This window comes from Caretta caretta, chromosome 13 (genome assembly GCF_965140235.1).
Source record: "Caretta caretta isolate rCarCar2 chromosome 13, rCarCar1.hap1, whole genome shotgun sequence".
NCBI lineage: Eukaryota > Metazoa > Chordata > Testudines > Cheloniidae > Caretta > Caretta caretta.
In genome coordinates this window covers 34,631,857-34,646,001 of record NC_134218.1, presented here as the reverse complement: position 1 = coordinate 34,646,001, position 14,145 = coordinate 34,631,857, and the positions used below count along the sequence as shown (strand labels likewise).

General features: G+C 54.4%; 2 protein-coding genes across 2 annotated transcripts; both read left to right on the top strand.

Moving 5' to 3' along the window:
• The first annotated feature begins 2,229 nt into the window (after positions 1–2,229).
• On the top strand, positions 2,230–4,263 carry LOC142068285 (ribonuclease). The gene is made up of 2 exons (XM_075118554.1): positions 2,230–2,372; positions 3,291–4,263. Exon 2 carries the CDS (start codon positions 3,314–3,316, stop codon positions 3,743–3,745), a length of 432 nt encoding a protein of 143 aa, XP_074974655.1. The 5' UTR covers positions 2,230–2,372; positions 3,291–3,313; the 3' UTR covers positions 3,746–4,263.
• A 6,044-nt stretch (positions 4,264–10,307) lies between these two features.
• LOC125622648 (ribonuclease-like) lies at positions 10,308–11,136 on the top strand. The gene has a single exon (XM_048820777.2). The coding sequence runs from the start codon at positions 10,323–10,325 to the stop codon at positions 10,755–10,757; it is 435 nt and encodes a 144-aa protein (XP_048676734.2). The 5' UTR covers positions 10,308–10,322; the 3' UTR covers positions 10,758–11,136.
• Positions 11,137–14,145: the final 3,009 nt, after the last annotated feature.

Here is a 14,145-nt window from a genome sequence, read left to right as displayed (position 1 = left end):
ACATGCTTCCACACCCTGTTGCACCCAGATCCTTCCACATGGGATAAAAAACTGGACAGTGAGCCAGGTTGGTTGAGCCAGTGGAGAATTCCGCTGGCGTCTGGGAGGGGAAAGGGCTGAGCAGCCGGGATTCTAGACTAGAATCTAGACTATTCTCAGTGGTAGAAGAGGACAGGACAAGGAGTAATGGTCTCAAGTTGCAGTGGGGGAGGTTTAGGTTGGATATTAGGAAAAACTTTCACTAGGAGGGTGGTGAAACACTGGAATGCGTTGCCTAGGGAGGTGGTGGAATTTCCTTCCTTAGAAGTTTTTAAGGTCAGGCTTGACAAAGCCCTGGCTGGGATGATTTAATTGGGGATTGGTCCCGCTTTTGAGCGGAGGGTTGGACTAGATGACCTCCTGAGGTCCCTTCCAACCCTGATATTCTATGATTCTATGATTCGAAGAGACTTTGCAGCAGCGGGGAGTGTGGATTTAGGTTCCACTCTCTTCAGAGATGGGGGTCCAAGTGCCAAGCTTTGGGTTTTCCCTACAGACCTGTGAATCTCCAGGGGTTCCAGGGGCAGTTCTGAGATGGTGATGCAGAGGCAAAGGAGGTGTATTTAGTCATTGGAACAATTCACCAAGGGTCGTGGTGGATTCTCCATTACTGACAATTGTTAAATCAAGCCTGGATGTTTTTGTATAAGATCTGCTCTACGAACTATTTGGGGAAGTCCTCTGGCCTATGTTCTACAAGAGGGCAGACTATGTGGCTGTGTTTGCACACCCCGTCCCCCTGTGGGGTGTATCGTGGGTGTGGTGACACCGTGGTTACAGTCTATCAGACTGTTCTGGGCCTCACAACAGTGCGGCCCAATGTCCAGAGACAATACAGCAGCCCTCGAGTGTAGGGCAGCATGGCCTAGTGGCCAGAGTCAACACAGCAGCCCTCGAGTGCAGGGCAGCGTGGTCTAGTGGCCAGATCTGGGGGGCTTCTACCAGAATGGGTGTGGCAGGCAGGATAGCAGGACCTGGGCCCACCTGACTCCACCACTTCTTGACCTAGGGCCCTAATAGTGGCAGAGTGGTCCACCACTGGGTCAGTGGGGAATTCAACTGCAACACGCTGACCTTCCATGGGCAGCAAATACTACTCACTCCACTTCCCTGGACTACTTCCTGCAGCTCTCATCCATGTGGTGTCAGGGTTCCTTGATGCAGGTTACTCCCTGGGATTCCAACACCTGCCAATCATCTGTAGGCAACAGGTGTCCCGTCTAAATCTCACGATCTCCAGCTCCCGCATGTAAGAGCTGTAATGGCTCCTGGGCTAGAGCCTCCACCAAGCATCCTTCCTCCTCAGCAGTCAGTCCAGACTGAGCTGGGCTGCTCTTCTTTATACTAGCACAGCTGTTGGAGCATGCCCAGCATGGTCAGAGGGGTGGGACTTCGTCTGCCCAAAGTGTGGGATTAACCCTCTCCTGCCTAGTGCGGGGTATGCACACCCTGTCACAGACTAGATGATCACAATGGTCCCTTCTGGCATGGGAATCTATGAATCTATTAAACCTGCTAATGTGTTAGCAACAGTACATCTTCTCCAACTTGACGGCTATGTGGCTTTTGTCTCTGGAGCAGGAAATGTTCAGAACTTCTTTCAAGTGAAAGTTGTAACTCTGTCTTGTATTCATTTCATCACCTGAGCTACCCTGCCATTTTTACCAGGAGTTGAAACTCAGTTTCCTCTTTTCCATTTAAAAGTATTTCAGCTTTCTTTTTTTTAAAGACTTTTAAAACTTAAATGATACTTGGACAGGCTGTAAACATATGGAGTTTTCTCAACAATCTTTGGAGAGGTCACTCCTGGCTTTCTGAATTTGTTAAGGAAGTGGCTTGAGAGCTGCCAGATAACTTAATTATTTCCCTGTTTAAGATAAATATTTTTATACTCCAATCATTCCTCCCTGAATAGCAAGGCTTGAACTAGCTCCAAGCACACCTGGTGCTGCCAGGCTGTATGGAACGAACCCAGGTGTCATGGGTTGATCAGAGGAGCTGGGAGTCCAGTGTGACCACGACCTTATCCACACATGGACCTTGGAGAAGTTCCAACTTGTTCCAGCTCATGGGTCAGGGCACGGAGACCAAGCCAGGAAGAATGAGATTGTTTGCAACCCAGCTGGTTCTTCCTGTTGCTCCCGGATGCCTTGGGTCCGTGCCGCCACGTAGCCAGAGGTGCTGCTCCTCCAACCCCACCTGGCCGCGGCTGTATAACAGAACCTGGATAGCTGCAGGCTCAGGGAACTCTCAGCTCTGTGAGCGACTGGGTCCATCTCTCAGGCTCGGGCGAAGGCACTGGGAGCTGAGAAGGTCAGAGAGTCTGTGACAAGGTCAGAACCGCAGGAGGATGGGGCATGGGTCACTTGAGGGGTTAAACTAGTGTAAATGGAGGATTCTCTGGAACCTGAAGTTTTTAAACCATGATTTGAGGACGTCAGTAACTCAGTTGGAAATTTGGGGTCTATCACAGGGGTGGGTGGGTGAGGTTCTGTGGCCTGCAGGTCAGACTGCAATGTGCAGAGATCATGATGGTCCCTTCTGGCTGTAAAGTCTATGAGAGGTGGGGGAGAAGAGAGAGGAGAGGGCAGAGGTCTTCCTCTGAAGCAGGTGGTATTGGCCACAGGTTGGGAGGAGATACTGAGCTAGCTGGACCCTCAAGCTGGTCTAATGTGGGAATCCCTCTTCTCTTATTCTCCACTGGCCACTAGCCAATCAGAATCCACGTGGCAGAAAGAGAGAGCTGCCTTAATCCATGGAGAAGGGCAGTATCACAGAACCAGGCTGCTGGGAAGGGTGTCTTCAGCTAGATAGATATATAGATAGATAGATATGGGAAAAGAAAGAAAGAAAGAAAGAAAGAAAGAAAGAAAGAAAGAAAGAAAGAAAGAAAGCCCTCAAATTTCTGGAACCTAGTAAATGCAGCCCAGCCCTGTACCCTTAACTCTGCCCTCTTTGAGTGATGGTTGTGGGGCGGAGCTGGTGTGCTCCACTTAATTCTTTAATTAGCGGTTTCAGGAGCATTTGACGTTCTGGCAGAGGATGAGGCAATTCTGGGTAACTTTAATGCTCTGCAAATAAGGTTCTGGAGTTTGGCACGAAGCGACTGCCTGCCTGCCAGCCTTAGCCTGCAATCTGCAAGGAGCTCCCCGGCGGGGCGGAAGGCCTGGAAGGGATGAGTGGGTGCAGGTTCCATGGTGCAAACAGGTCCCCTCCCCCTTGTCCATTCCTCCATTTCCTCCCCACTGCAGGGCGAGCCAGCAGCAGAGGTATCATGGCCCAGAGGGGACCCCACCCAACACTGCTGCTGGTCTTGCTGGCCGCGTGCCTGGCTCTGGCCAGGGGGGAGACGCGCTATGAGAAGTTCTTGAGGCAGCACGTCGATTACCCAAGGACTGCCGCTCCGGACGCCAGGACCTACTGCAACCAGATGATGCAGCGCAGGGGCATGACCTCGCCAGTCTGCAAGTTCACCAACACCTTCATCCATGACAGCGCTGCCAGCATCACCACCATCTGCGGCCCTGGGGGGACCCCGGCAGGTGGGAACCTGCGAGTCAGCAAAGCCTCCTTCGCCCTCACCACCTGCCGGCTGCAGGGGGGATCACAGAGACCGCCCTGCAACTACAACGGGGGCACCAGCACCCAACGCATCCGCATCGCCTGTGATGGGGGGCTCCCTGTGCACTACGACGGAGCGATATAGCTCGGGCCCATTGCACAGCACTGTCAGTCCCCCCAGACCCTGTTCCGCTGCTGCCCCAGTGCCCATGATACAGCATAGCCGCCCCTTCCCACCCCCACCCTCTGCTGCCCCCTAGTGTCCATTATACAGTATAGCCGCCCCTTCCCGCCCCCGCCCTCTGCTGCCCCCTAGTGCCCATGATACAGTATAGCCGCCCCTTCCCGCCCTCTGCTGCCCCCTAGTGTCCATGATACAGTATAGCCGCCCCTTCCCACCCCCACCCTCTGCTGCCCCCTAGTGTCCATTATACAGTATAGCCGCCCCTTCCCTACCCCCACCCTCTGCTGCCCCCTAGTGCCCATTATACAGTATAGCTGCCCATAACCTGCCCCCACTCTCCGGCATAGTGCATTACAGTGCTTTTTCAGTCTTTGTCCTGTGAACATGCTGTGGGGAGACGATTGCTTCCAGATGTCCCCTGGGTGCTGTTACAACCTGGATTTTCTTGCTATTTCCTGCAATAAAGCACAGCAAATGCAGCCTGGCTTGGAAGGTGATGCAGCGTAATTAGTCTGCCCTCTGTCTCTCTCTCTGTGTCTCTTCCTCCATCCTCACCTGTCTAGTCTCCTCCAAGTTCTGCAGACAGCAGGGCTAGGAGGTGTTGGGGCATCAGATACAGGTGTTTGGCTCTCTAGTGGGCTCTGGTTCCGGTCCAACCCCTTGTCTGTTGGACGTGTGGTTCAGGGGGCCAAAGAATGAGTTAGGGGGGCTTTTCCCCTTTGAGGGCACCAGTGGGGTTGGGGGAAAGGGTTCAGTTCCTTCTGGCTCTGGAACGCCAAGTGTCATCTGGTCCCAGCTAAGCTGGTTCCAGGGGTATGTGTCAGGGAAGGCGCTCTGGGAATGAGATTGTCTGAGATTTATGGCACCTCTGCTTCCACTTCAAGTCTCCATAGGGCTAGAAGGGACCCCCCACACCTGCTTTTAATAAGTATTTAAGTCAGGCTTGGGACACAGTCCCACATGACGTTTTCCCAAGCAAACAAGGGAAATTGGGTCTAGATTTAATTCCTATAAAGTGAGTGCACATCTGGTGGGAAGACCTGATTGAAAGGGCAGTTATCAATGGGTCACTGTCCAATTGGGAGGGCGTATCCAGCAGGGCTCAGTCCTGGGTCCGGTGCTAGGCAATATTTTCATTAATGACTGGGGTAATGGAGCGGAGAGTGTGCTGATAACATTTATGGATGATGCCAAGCTGGCATGGCCCTGCCCCACACTACGCCCCACAACTCCACCCTTGCTTGGCCTCTTCCCCCTGAGGCCCTGCCCGTCATCTGCCCCGAGGCCCTTCCCCCACTTGGCCTCTTCCCCCCGAGGCCCTGCCCGTCATCTGCCCCAAGGCCCTGCCCCCACTCGGCTTCTTCCCCCTGAGGCCCTGCATGAAGGGAGGGGTTGGAGAGGAGTGTGCAGGGGGTGAGGGGGGGGAAGGGGCAGAGAGGACCAAGCAGTGGGTGTGGTCTTGGGGGAAGAAGCCGAGCAGAAACAGGGCTTTGGGGTGGAGCAGGAGGGTGGGCCCCAGTCTGGGTGGCGGGGCCCCTTTTGAGTGTGGGCCTGGTGCCACGGCCCCCTTGGCACCATTGTAAACCCGGTACTGGAAACTGGGAGGAGTCGCAAGCACCGCCCTTATCTCCTGCTGTCCCCCTTACAACCACAGCCGCCTGTGTTTCGGCTGAGCCCTCTTTGCACTTCCACCCCGTGGTGTCTCAGGGATCCCCTGCTGCGGGGGGCATGCCCATTGAAATGGAGAGCAGGAACTGGGCTCCCCCAGTAGCAAACTCCTCTGGGGTCGGTGCTGCAGCTGGATGTGCCAGGGAGAGGGGCTGGGGAAGGAGAGACCACCAGGAGGTAGCCCCGAGAACCTGCTGCAGCTGGCGGAGTGGGCTAAGGCAGGAGCTTAACATACCCGTCTCTCTAGGGTTGGGGGGGTGTCTAATCCCACCCCTACAGACTGGAGACAGAATGTCTCAAGGAGCAAAGTGGCTGTTTCCCCATGGAAGAGAGACACACCAGAAGACTGGGGGCAGGTGTTGATCCCAAGGCCGGAAGGGACCACTGTGATCTTCCAGTCTGATCCCCTCTATAGCCAAGCCCAGAGATCTGCCTCACAATAATCCCTACAGCAGAGCTTTGAGAAAAACATCCCATCTTGATTGAAAAATCGTCAGCAATGGAGAATCCACCAGGACCCTGGGTAAATCGTTCCATTGATTAATTACTCCCCCCCCCGCTAAAAATGTACCCCTTATTTCCAGGCTGAATTTGTCTAGCTCCAACTTCCAGCCATCAACAACAATCAAAATGTACAAACAGGTAAAAGTAAGAAAAATGCAGCTTGAGACCTTATTGGGTGTTTGATTTAAGGAGATTTACTCTGTACATTTTCACATGTGATTCTGCCAATTTGTGTTTTAATGGTGATAAATTTGAGCTTTTTGAATCGCAGTGACTTCTGGCATTAAACAATTATTGTCTGACCCCCACCCCCACCCCCAAACTGAATGTCTGACCCCATCTAATTTCCCACAACTGGAGAAATGGAAATGGATAAAAATAAAATCCATAATTTTAAGCAACTGTGAAAATTTAAATAAATATAGAAAATTTGCTAACAAATAAACATTGAGATTATCTGTCAACATTACAGACAAATAAATATTGTGTTTTCTCAAGCCTAACTAAAGCACATGTTGGTAGCTTGCGCCCGGTATCATGCTGTTTTGCTTTAAGCCCCTGTACGCTTCCACCTCTGTGCTCGTCCAAGCCCAGATGGGGCCTGAGAAGCCAGAAAAAGGCAGACTCATTTGGGAATAAGATTGCCCACATGGAGAGTTAGACTGGCAGAGATTCACAGTTCTGCAGGGTTTAAATCCAGGGGAGGCCATTAGATCACCTCGTCTGACCTCCTGCACAGCACAGGCTGTTAAACGCCAGCCAGGTGCCCTTGCATTGAAGCTAAAGACTTTAATGAGAGGAAAACATTGTCGTCCTTGGGAGACTGAAGTGTTGTGAACCAGGAGGAGACCAAGGGGACCCCGCGTGGCAGGGAATTGATTAACTGAGACATGCCCAGATGTCATCCCCCACAGGGGGGAGATTCCTTCCCTAACCCAAAGCTGGCCGTCGGTCGGACCTGTGCATGGGAGCAAAACCCACCAGCCAGTCAGAAGTCTCTGGACCACACCATCCGAGGTCCTTTCTCCAGCTATAGCCAATCCCTGATGCTTCAGAAGAAGATGGGCCCCCCTCCCCATCCCCCCCAACACACGCACTCAAATCCCCAGAATACACCAAGCCTTCCTGACCCCTGCAAGCTGAAGCCCTGAAGTCTGAGATTGGATGATAGTTGTGATCCTACAGCAGTGCTGTGAATGTTATGTGCTGTGAGTGAGGATGCTGTGCTGTGAGTGAGGATGTTGTGGGCAATGCAGAGGTGCTGTTCTCCCCATGGCCCATAACAGAAGGGGCTGAACAGAGAGACTGAGGTTCTCAGATTTCAGAGCCAGACGGGACCCCACAATCACCCAGCCTGACCCCTGGCAAATTTCTTCCAGCAGCTGGATCTGTTCGAAAGATATCATCTTGTGTCATAAAGACTCCCCCAGCTGGTGTGTCCCCGGGGACGCTATACCAGCATTGAACTCCCCTCACTGTTAGGCAATGGTCTCTCTTTCAAGACTGACTGTAGCTGGGCTAACATTAGCCACACTGTGAACATTCCCTGTCGGTGGGAGGCTGGATGGCTCATCCTCAGGAGCTGGATTTCAAGTGTCCAAGATGCCCCCACACCTATCAGGTGCTCAGCCATCAGCCTATTCCTCTCTGCCCCCATAAATGCCCCAGCCCCGTCGCTTTCATGTTCCCCCATCAAAGGCCCTTCTGAGCCAGCCAGGCCTTCCCTGCTCAGTGCAATTCACCCAGTCCTGCTGCCCATAAACCCTGGAGCCGCTGGTCCCTGGCCAGACAACACAGATCAAGCTGGCTCCAGTCCCACCTGGAGCTGCCAAGCTGCATGGAGAGAACCCAGGTGTTCGGGGCAGGTTACAAGACCTTGGAGTACTTGCAGCCTGTTCTGGCTCCTGGGCCAGGACAATAAGACCAGTCAGTGAAGGCGGGGGATTGTTTAACACCCCTCCTGATAGCTCCTTGCTGCCATGTAGACACATGTGCTGCCCAGTCAGCTGCCCCTACTCCACCCCACTCTGCCCTGCCCTGCTGGGGCCAATATAATGGAGCCAGGAGCAGCAGGAGATTCAGGGGACTCTCTGCTCCATCAGCGGCTGGGTTCATCTCCCCAGCTGGGGGTGAAGACACCGGGAGAGCAGAGTTGATGAGAAGGTCAGAGTGACAGGGGGATGGGGTTGGAGCCATGTGGAGTGGACGGGGGATGGGGCCAAAGAGGGGCACAGGGGTGCATGAGGGGGTGATGGGAATTGGAGCAGCTTTGGTACCATGAATGGTGGAAGCAGGTTCCCAGCTCACGTTGTCTCCATGTCCTCTCGCCTTGATTGATAGCGAGTGTTAAACTAGGACATAGAGACACGTCTCCCGGTTTTATTACACAGGGAGAGGAAAATCAGGCAGATGAGGCTCTAGTAAAGAACCCCAGAGGGCAGGAACACAGGCAACCGAGGGACAGTGCCCAATCTGGCTAGAACCCCGGGCAAGGGCAGAGAGAAACAGCCGCAATGTGAATGGGAGGGGCCTGGGGGGAAGCACTGGACCAAGTGGTGCAGGAGATGAGACCGGACACTCGAGGAGTAACAGAACCACGGCGGAATAGCTGGAACACTGGTATTTAAGGGGATGCAGGGATAGAGAGAATTGCCAAAAGGCTGGATGAGTTACACTCGCAATGAAAACAGCTAGTAGCCGGTTCTTCAGCCACATCCATAAAAAGAGAACGAGAAGAGAAGATGTGGGACTGCTCTGCAGGGAGGGTGGACGAAGATGAGGATGTCAAGGTTAGGAACAGTCCAGGGATGGCCCCAAACCAAAGGAATACTTTGCCTCAGTTTTCAGTAAGGATGATGATGCGGACGCAGCCAGGATGGCTAATGGGAATGAGTGTATGAGTGTATCTCCTGTGGAAGCAAAACTCATAGAGTTTAAGACACTCAGGTTGGGGGGACTGGGTAATTTCCATCCCAGAACACTGGCACGTGAGATTACAAGTCCAGTAGCAAAGATTTTAATAAATCTACCAAATCTGGGGTGATGCTGTATGACTGGAGATCAGTAAATGTGCCACCCGTATTTAAGAAAGGGAGAAAAGTGATCCAGGCAGCTCCCAGCCCATTAGTCTGACCTCAGGAGCATGGAAGGCTTTAGAACAAATTTTGAAGGAAACAATCATTAAAGACACGGAGGTGAAAGGAAAAGGGGATGTAACACAACATGGGTTTATCAAATGTAGCTCGGTCCAGACTAGCTTGATGTCTTTCTTTGAGAAGAAAACTGATTCACTAGACCAGGGAAATGCGGCAGATCCAATCTGTCTGGACATCAGTAAAGCATTTGACATGGTGTCACCTGGGAAATTATTAACTAAACTAGCAAAGTTGGGGCTCAGTTCAAAACTGTAGGGTGGGTAAGGAACAGGCTGAAGGGGAGATGACAAGGGCTGTGCTGAAAGGGGAAAGATTAGGTTGGAGGAGCGCCTCAAGGATTGGCCTTGGGACCAATCTTAGTTAATATTTTCATTGGCACAAAAAGCAGGGGTGTGCTACTGAAATTGGCTGATGACACAAAGTCAGCGAAGAGGAGACTGGAATATCCTAATGGAAGACCTGGATGACCTGGAGGAATGGAGTGACGGAAAGGGGATGAAGTTCAATGGTACAAAGTGCACGGTCATGCATGTAGGGACTAACAAGAATTTCTGCCGTAAGCGGGGGGCTCATCACTTGGAAATGAGAGAGGAGGAGAAAGACCCGGGTGCACAGGTTGATCACAACAGGACTATGAGCCACCAGTGTGATGCAGCTGCGAGCAAGGCAAACGCGATCCCAGGACGTATCCGGTGAGGCATTTCCAGGAAAGGTAGGGAAGTATTAATGCCATTGTACACGGCACCAGTGAGACCTCGTCTGGAATCCCACTGACAATTCTGGTCACCCTTGTTCAAGAGAGAAGACTTCAGACTGTAGCAAGAGCAGGGCTGCTAGGATGCTCAGCAGAGCAGAGGGCCAATCTTCTGAGAGGAAACTAGAATACCTTGGGGGCAGGGGGCAGAGAATACCAGGCAGGGAGAGGAGCTATTGCAGCTAAAGGACAACGCTGGCACGAGAGCAAATGGGTAGAAACTGGCCATGAAGCACCATTGGCTGGAAATGAGACGGGTTCTAAGCAGCAGGGGAGAGGGTTAAGGGACAGCCCGGGGGCGAATGACCTAACTGGTTTGGAGAGGGCACTTGATCCATTACGACGAGGATGGTACAGTGGGTAGCCTGCGACAGAGACCCCGGCTGTCCTTTCGAGTCCCACCTGTCTATGTCCCCCTCCCTCTCCTCTGCAGGTAGACGCCGGGCCAGGTGCAGCGATGGCTGTGAAGGGACCCCACCCAATGCTGCTGCTGGCCCTGGTGCTGCTGGCTGGCTGGCTGGCCCGGCTCGGCCAAGGAGCCAGCTACCCGCAGTTCCTGAGGCAGCACGTTGACAACCCCAAGACCAGGGCTCGGGATGACCGGACCTACTGCAACATGATGATGCGGCGCCGGGGCATGGCCAGCCCCTGCAAACGCACCAACACCTTCGTCCATGCCCCCGCCAGACAGCTCCAAGGCATCTGTGGCCGGGCGGGCCAGCGCGCCGGCCGCAATCTGCACAACAGCAACAACCGCTATCGCATCACCACCTGCCGACTGGCTAGGGGGTCACCCCGCCCGCCCTGCAACTACCGAGGGGGCAGCAGCACCCGTCGGATCCGTGTGGCTTGTGTCAGGAGGCTGCCCGTGCACTACGACAAGACCCTCTAGAGCGGGGTGGCCAGGCCTGGGGCGGGAGCCAGGGCGTCCTGCTGCTTTCACTCTCCACGAACACTTCCATGGCTGGGGCTCCCCGGCTCTGTCCCTGCCCCCTCCTGGATCCGCCCTCCGCACAAGGCACCCGGCATGAGATCCAGGAACCGGGGGGGGCTCAAGCCAGGCGTCCGAGTCCACGGTGAGGACCCTGACAGCAGAGTGACCTACCATGGCGAGCGCTCGGCTAGCACGACTTCCACTGAGTCCCCAGTGCAAAAAAAACCCTCCTGGATGTCTAGTGCCCCAGGATCAACTGTAATCCCCATTGATCCTTCTGCAGCTACTCAGGGTAATCACCCCACCCTCTGCCGCCCCTTGTGCCCATTATAGAACAACCGCCCCTTCCCCACCCCCGCCCTCTGCTGCCCCCCAGTGCCCATTATACAGTATAGCTGCCCCTTCCCCACCCCCGCCCTCTGCTGCCCCTAGTGCCCATTATACAGTATAGCCGCCCCTTCCCCACCCCCACCCTCTGCTGCCCCCTAGTGCCCAGTATACAGTATAGCCGCCCCTTCCCCACCCCCGCCCTCTGCTGCCCCCCAGTGCCCATTATACAGTACAGCCGCCCCTTCCCCACCCCCACCCTCTGCTGCCCCCTAGTGCCCAGTATACAGTATAGCCGCCCCTTCCCCACCCCCGCCCTCTGCTGCCCCCCAGTGCCCATTATACAGTACAGCCGCCCCTTCCCCACCCCCACCCTCTGCTGCCCCCCAGTGCCCATTATACAGTACAGCCGCCCCTTCCCACCCCCGCCCTCTGCTGCCCCTAGTGCCCATGATACAGTATAGCCGCCCCTTCCCCACCCCCGCCCTCTGCTGCCCCAAGTGCCCATGATACAGTATAGCCCCCACTTCCCCACCCCCGCCCTCTGCTGCCCCAAGTGCCCATGATACAGTATAGTCACCCCTTCCCCACCCCCGCCCTCTGCTGCCCCCTAGTGCCCATGATACAGTACAGCCGCCCCTTCCCTTCCCCCACCCTCTGCTGCCCCCTAGTGCCCATGATACAGTATAGCCCCCCCTTCCCCACCCCCGCCCTCTGCTGCCCCTAGTGCCCATGATACAGTATAGCCACCCCTTCCCCACCCCCACCCTCTGCTGCCCCCTAGTGCCCATGATACAGTATAGCCCCCCCTTCCCCACCCCCGCCCTCTGCTGCCCCTAGTGCCCATTATACAGTATAGCCGCCCCTTCCCCACCCCCACCCTCTGCTGCCCCCTAGTGCCCAGTATACAGTATAGCCGCCCCTTCCCCACCCCCACCCTCTGCTGCCCCCTAGTGCCCAGTATACAGTATAGCCGCCCCTCCCCATCCCTTACCCATGCGGTGGTGGGGTTGATGTTGGGAGAAGTGTGTCTCAGGCTTAGCCCTGGGTGCTGTTACTGGGCTCACATTCTCTTGCTGTTTCTCGCAATAAATCACTTCCTGCCCATGCAGCCTGGCCCCTGTGTTTGGGGAGGTGGTGTGCAGAAGAATTAGCTGGCTTTCTCCCCACTGTTAAAAATCACAAGATTTTAGTGAGCTTCCAGCTCTTAATGGCGTGTCAGGCCAGTGGGTCAGCCGCTGAGCTAGCCAATCACCACCTCTGAGTGCTCCGCCAGGGACCAGTTCACTGCCAATCCGATGAAGCAGGGGCTACTTCCCTGCCTGCCTCGCTGCTGGCTTCATTTCTCTAGGGGTGACTGGGGCAATCCCTTGTTTTTCAGACTGGGGAGCCTACAGCTGAGATCCAGACTCCCTCAACCCCCTCCCCACACAGTCTGGGGGACTGTCAGTCTCCCCCGTTCTTTGTCTCTATCCTCTGCTGTGCCCACAATCCCCCCACCATCTCAATGCCTGCTGGCTCCCCTCTCCTGCATTTCCCCCTAGCCCAGCCCCCCTGCAAGCACCAGCCAGCCCCTTTCAATCCCTGCAGGCTCCTAAGCCCCCTATAATAGCCTAACTCAGGGGAGCTGGGGCCTTGAAAGCTGGAGGTGGGAGCCCAGTGGAGAGCCCTGCAGTGGGACTGGGATCCCGTGCGTCCCACAGGACCTGTTGCCATCATAGTGGGAGTGGGTAAAATGTACTTTGTAGAAGGCAGGTTGGGTGGACAAAAAAAAAATCAGACTGTGGGAATTTGCAGGTAAATCTCTCATCAGTTTGTCCTAAATCAACTTCAGCAATGTAAAGCCCCCCCCCACACACACACAGGCTCCCCCCACACTTAGTCACCTCTCCTGTCTCCCAGGGGAGTTGGGAACACACCTGGGGATGCAGGAGGCCAGTTGGATGGTGCCAGAGAAAGAGGGGATGCAAGAAAGGGTGATGGGAGATGGTGAGGTTGCATGAGAGAAGAAGGAGGCGTCGTGGGAGGGGGGAATTTGGAGAGTGCTCCTGGTTCAGTAGAGAGCTCAGGAGATGGGTTTGGAGGTGCAGGAGAGAGCCCAGGCCTGCACGGTGTCGGGGGTCAGTTGGTCTGGGCCCTTTCACCACAGCTTGAGCCCAGACACAGAGTGATTTTGATCCGATCCATAAGGTTTATTCATTCATCAAGAGTCACAAAGTTTGAGAATCAAGAGATTTGCAGATCTAGTTTGTGGGCACCAAAGTTTGTAGGCATGAACCAGGCACAGCAATGGCCAGCAATTAACATCAAGTGGCTATACCCCAGAGCAACAGATCCCCATGATTTTTCATTCCATTTATTATAATCATTGGTCACCAGTCCTGTATCCCTAACCCCATTCTCACGGGCCAGGCCGCTCCCTAAGTAGTGATCCTGTGCTGTGTCTGAGGGCCTCTCACAAGGCAGCCCCTGTTATTGCTAGTGTTTGCTTTGAAAGCCACTGGTTTAAAGCATCAGAAGAAATTGCTTACAAGTCATTTGCTGAGGTTCTCTCAGACCAGTGTGCTTGGGCTGACGGAGGAGAAACTCGCACCCAGCATCACTCGGTCCGGTCCCTCCAGGTCTTCCTAGGAAGCCTGCAGACTCAGCAAGGGACCACTCAGATCAAATCAAACTAAAGAGACACGCACACTCCGCTATGAAGCCTCCCCACTTCTTCGAAGGCCTGGGGAGGAAGAGGCTTGTCTGAGGGCCCAGCAGCACTTTGCCAGTTCTGCAGCTTCTTGGACAGCAAACGGGGATCTACACCCTACTGGACACTTGCTGATGGACTCTGAGATACCTGCTTCCTCTGCTTACCAGCTACTTCCACCGATAGCCGAGAGATGGCGATGGTGAAAGCCATGTTGCATTTGATCGTTTGCCTAGTGGGATTATTAATGCGTTATTCATTTCAGTTGTAGTTGCTTCTGGATTAGCTGGGACTGTTGATAGGTTTCCCCCTTTCAAGCAATTTCTT